The sequence below is a fragment of the Leiobunum rupestre genome, chromosome 4 (genome assembly GCF_980474605.1).
Source record: "Leiobunum rupestre chromosome 4, qqLeiRupe1.1.hap1, whole genome shotgun sequence".
NCBI lineage: Eukaryota > Metazoa > Arthropoda > Arachnida > Opiliones > Sclerosomatidae > Leiobunum > Leiobunum rupestre.
Window position 1 is genome coordinate 22,269,414 of NC_143387.1, and position 1,918 is coordinate 22,271,331.

Here is a 1,918-nt window from a genome sequence, read left to right on the forward strand (position 1 = left end):
CAAAGTTTAAATTCAGCCAATCCGATAGCGCATACTTTTCGTCACTATAAAGATCTATCAATCATTTAACCGCTGTAATATTCTGATGGTAATTATATAGTTTTTTATAACCTTCAAGAAATTTTAACTTTAAATGAAATTCTTTTTAGCGGTATATGGCATAAAAAAGTAATTAACGTTTTATTCTATTCTATTTCTAACAGTTATTTGATTAATATCTCTAAGCTTTAATTTGAACGACAGTTGCCTTTTTTATAACTTTAATAACGTGACGCTAGAGTCATTTCGAAGGACTTCATAAAAACAAATGCAAATTAAATCCCTTACAGTCATTTAACAATTTTCTTTGAAGGTTTTTTTCAGGCAATGCCGCACCCTCTCTGGTGTATAAAAACGCCGAGAACCGAACTTTTCATAACAATATTCTTTCTTCGTTTCTTTGGACTATAACATCCAAGACCTCTCGTAAGCAGCAATGGCCCACGTAAGTTCATGTTTTCATATTGATTGGGTATGGAAAATTTAAAATTAAATGATTATGGTCGAGATACCAGGATTTAAAGTCGGCTAAAATATTAACTGAAAATTATTTAAAAAGAGATATTGTTATTAAATTAAAATGTATTAGATTTAGTATTAATATTAATTGAAATATACAACTCTACTGTTCTGTATTATAACGGTACCTGGAAACTTGTTGAGGTTAACGGTAATAGTGAGTGTAGGGAGCTGTTAGCTCGCGTGGCATGAAAGGGCTAGCTACCACTCTCCTACGCATTGTAACCAGGCCACGTGAATTAATGATTTTAAAAATCGCTTGATGACTTAGGCGGTGCCTTTGGTATTAGCCTAGCTGATTAAAATATATATATATATATATTATTTTAAATACTCTTAGATTGAAACTTTGGTTCAAAATTATATTTGATTTAAATTAATTAGCTTAATTCCGCTATTATATGGCGTAGAATTCGTGTAAAATTTTAATTTTAATTTCAGCTTTCCGTATTCGTTGCTTTGGTAGCCGCCCTCGCCGTAGCTCACGCCGGCGTTGTCGGAGTACCAACCCTCTTGGGAGCCCCCTACGGATACGCCGGCCTCGGCCACTACGCCGCTGGAATCCCAGCCGGAATCGTGTCCCACAGCATCGCCGCCGCCCCACGTCTCGTTGGCGCCCCAGGCATCCTCGCTGCTCCAGGTCTCCTCGCCGCCCCAGGTCTTTACGCCGGAGGTCTCCTCGCCGCTCCAGCTATCGCCGCTCCAACCCTCCTCGCCGCTGCTCCGGCCCAAGCCGTCATCTCCAACCCAGGTGGTCTTTCCGCCGCCGCCGTCCCAGGCGTCAGCGTTGGCGCTGATGGTCAAGGTCCAGCCACCGGATCCCTTCTCGTCGGCCCAACCGCCGTCCTCCACGGCTCCTCTGCCACCCTGTACGCCTCCACCGGCGCCGTCAAGGGACACGCCCAAGGTGGCTCTAACCTCGCCGCCTCTGGTCTCAAGATCACCCCATCCGCTTCCGGAGCTAACATCCCAGCTGCCGCCGCCGCCATCTTAAGGATCTAAGCATTTCTATTCATTTCACCTGAATGAAATGAGAATTTGTTCAAATTATTTTAAGTAATTTGTAAATATGCGTTATTAAATGAATTACTAATTTTAAAATTTGACTACGATTTACCATCTTTTTTCTATAATGTATATAATTGCACATTAAGATAAAGCAAACCACTAATTTTACACAATAAAGTGTTGAAATGGAAATAGAGGAATTTTCTACAATATATATAACAGGTTGAAACTAGATATTTAATTTTGCCCCTCTGCTTGCACACGACCTAATTGATTCATGTCGATAGATTACGTCTTCAAACCCTTTAAGCCACAACTGAAACATACACATAGTGACATAGATAAAATCACT

The 1,918-nt window shown here is 40.6% G+C and overlaps 1 protein-coding gene across 1 annotated transcript; it reads left to right on the forward strand.

The window, feature by feature from the left end:
* Window positions 1–429: 429 nt before the first annotated feature.
* LOC149947154 (uncharacterized) lies at window positions 430–1,580 on the forward strand. Its single transcript, XM_090173041.1, has 2 exons — window positions 430–484; window positions 1,000–1,580. Exons 1-2 carry the CDS (start codon window positions 476–478, stop codon window positions 1,558–1,560), a joined length of 570 nt encoding a protein of 189 aa, XP_090029167.1. The 5' UTR covers window positions 430–475; the 3' UTR covers window positions 1,561–1,580.
* Window positions 1,581–1,918: the final 338 nt, after the last annotated feature.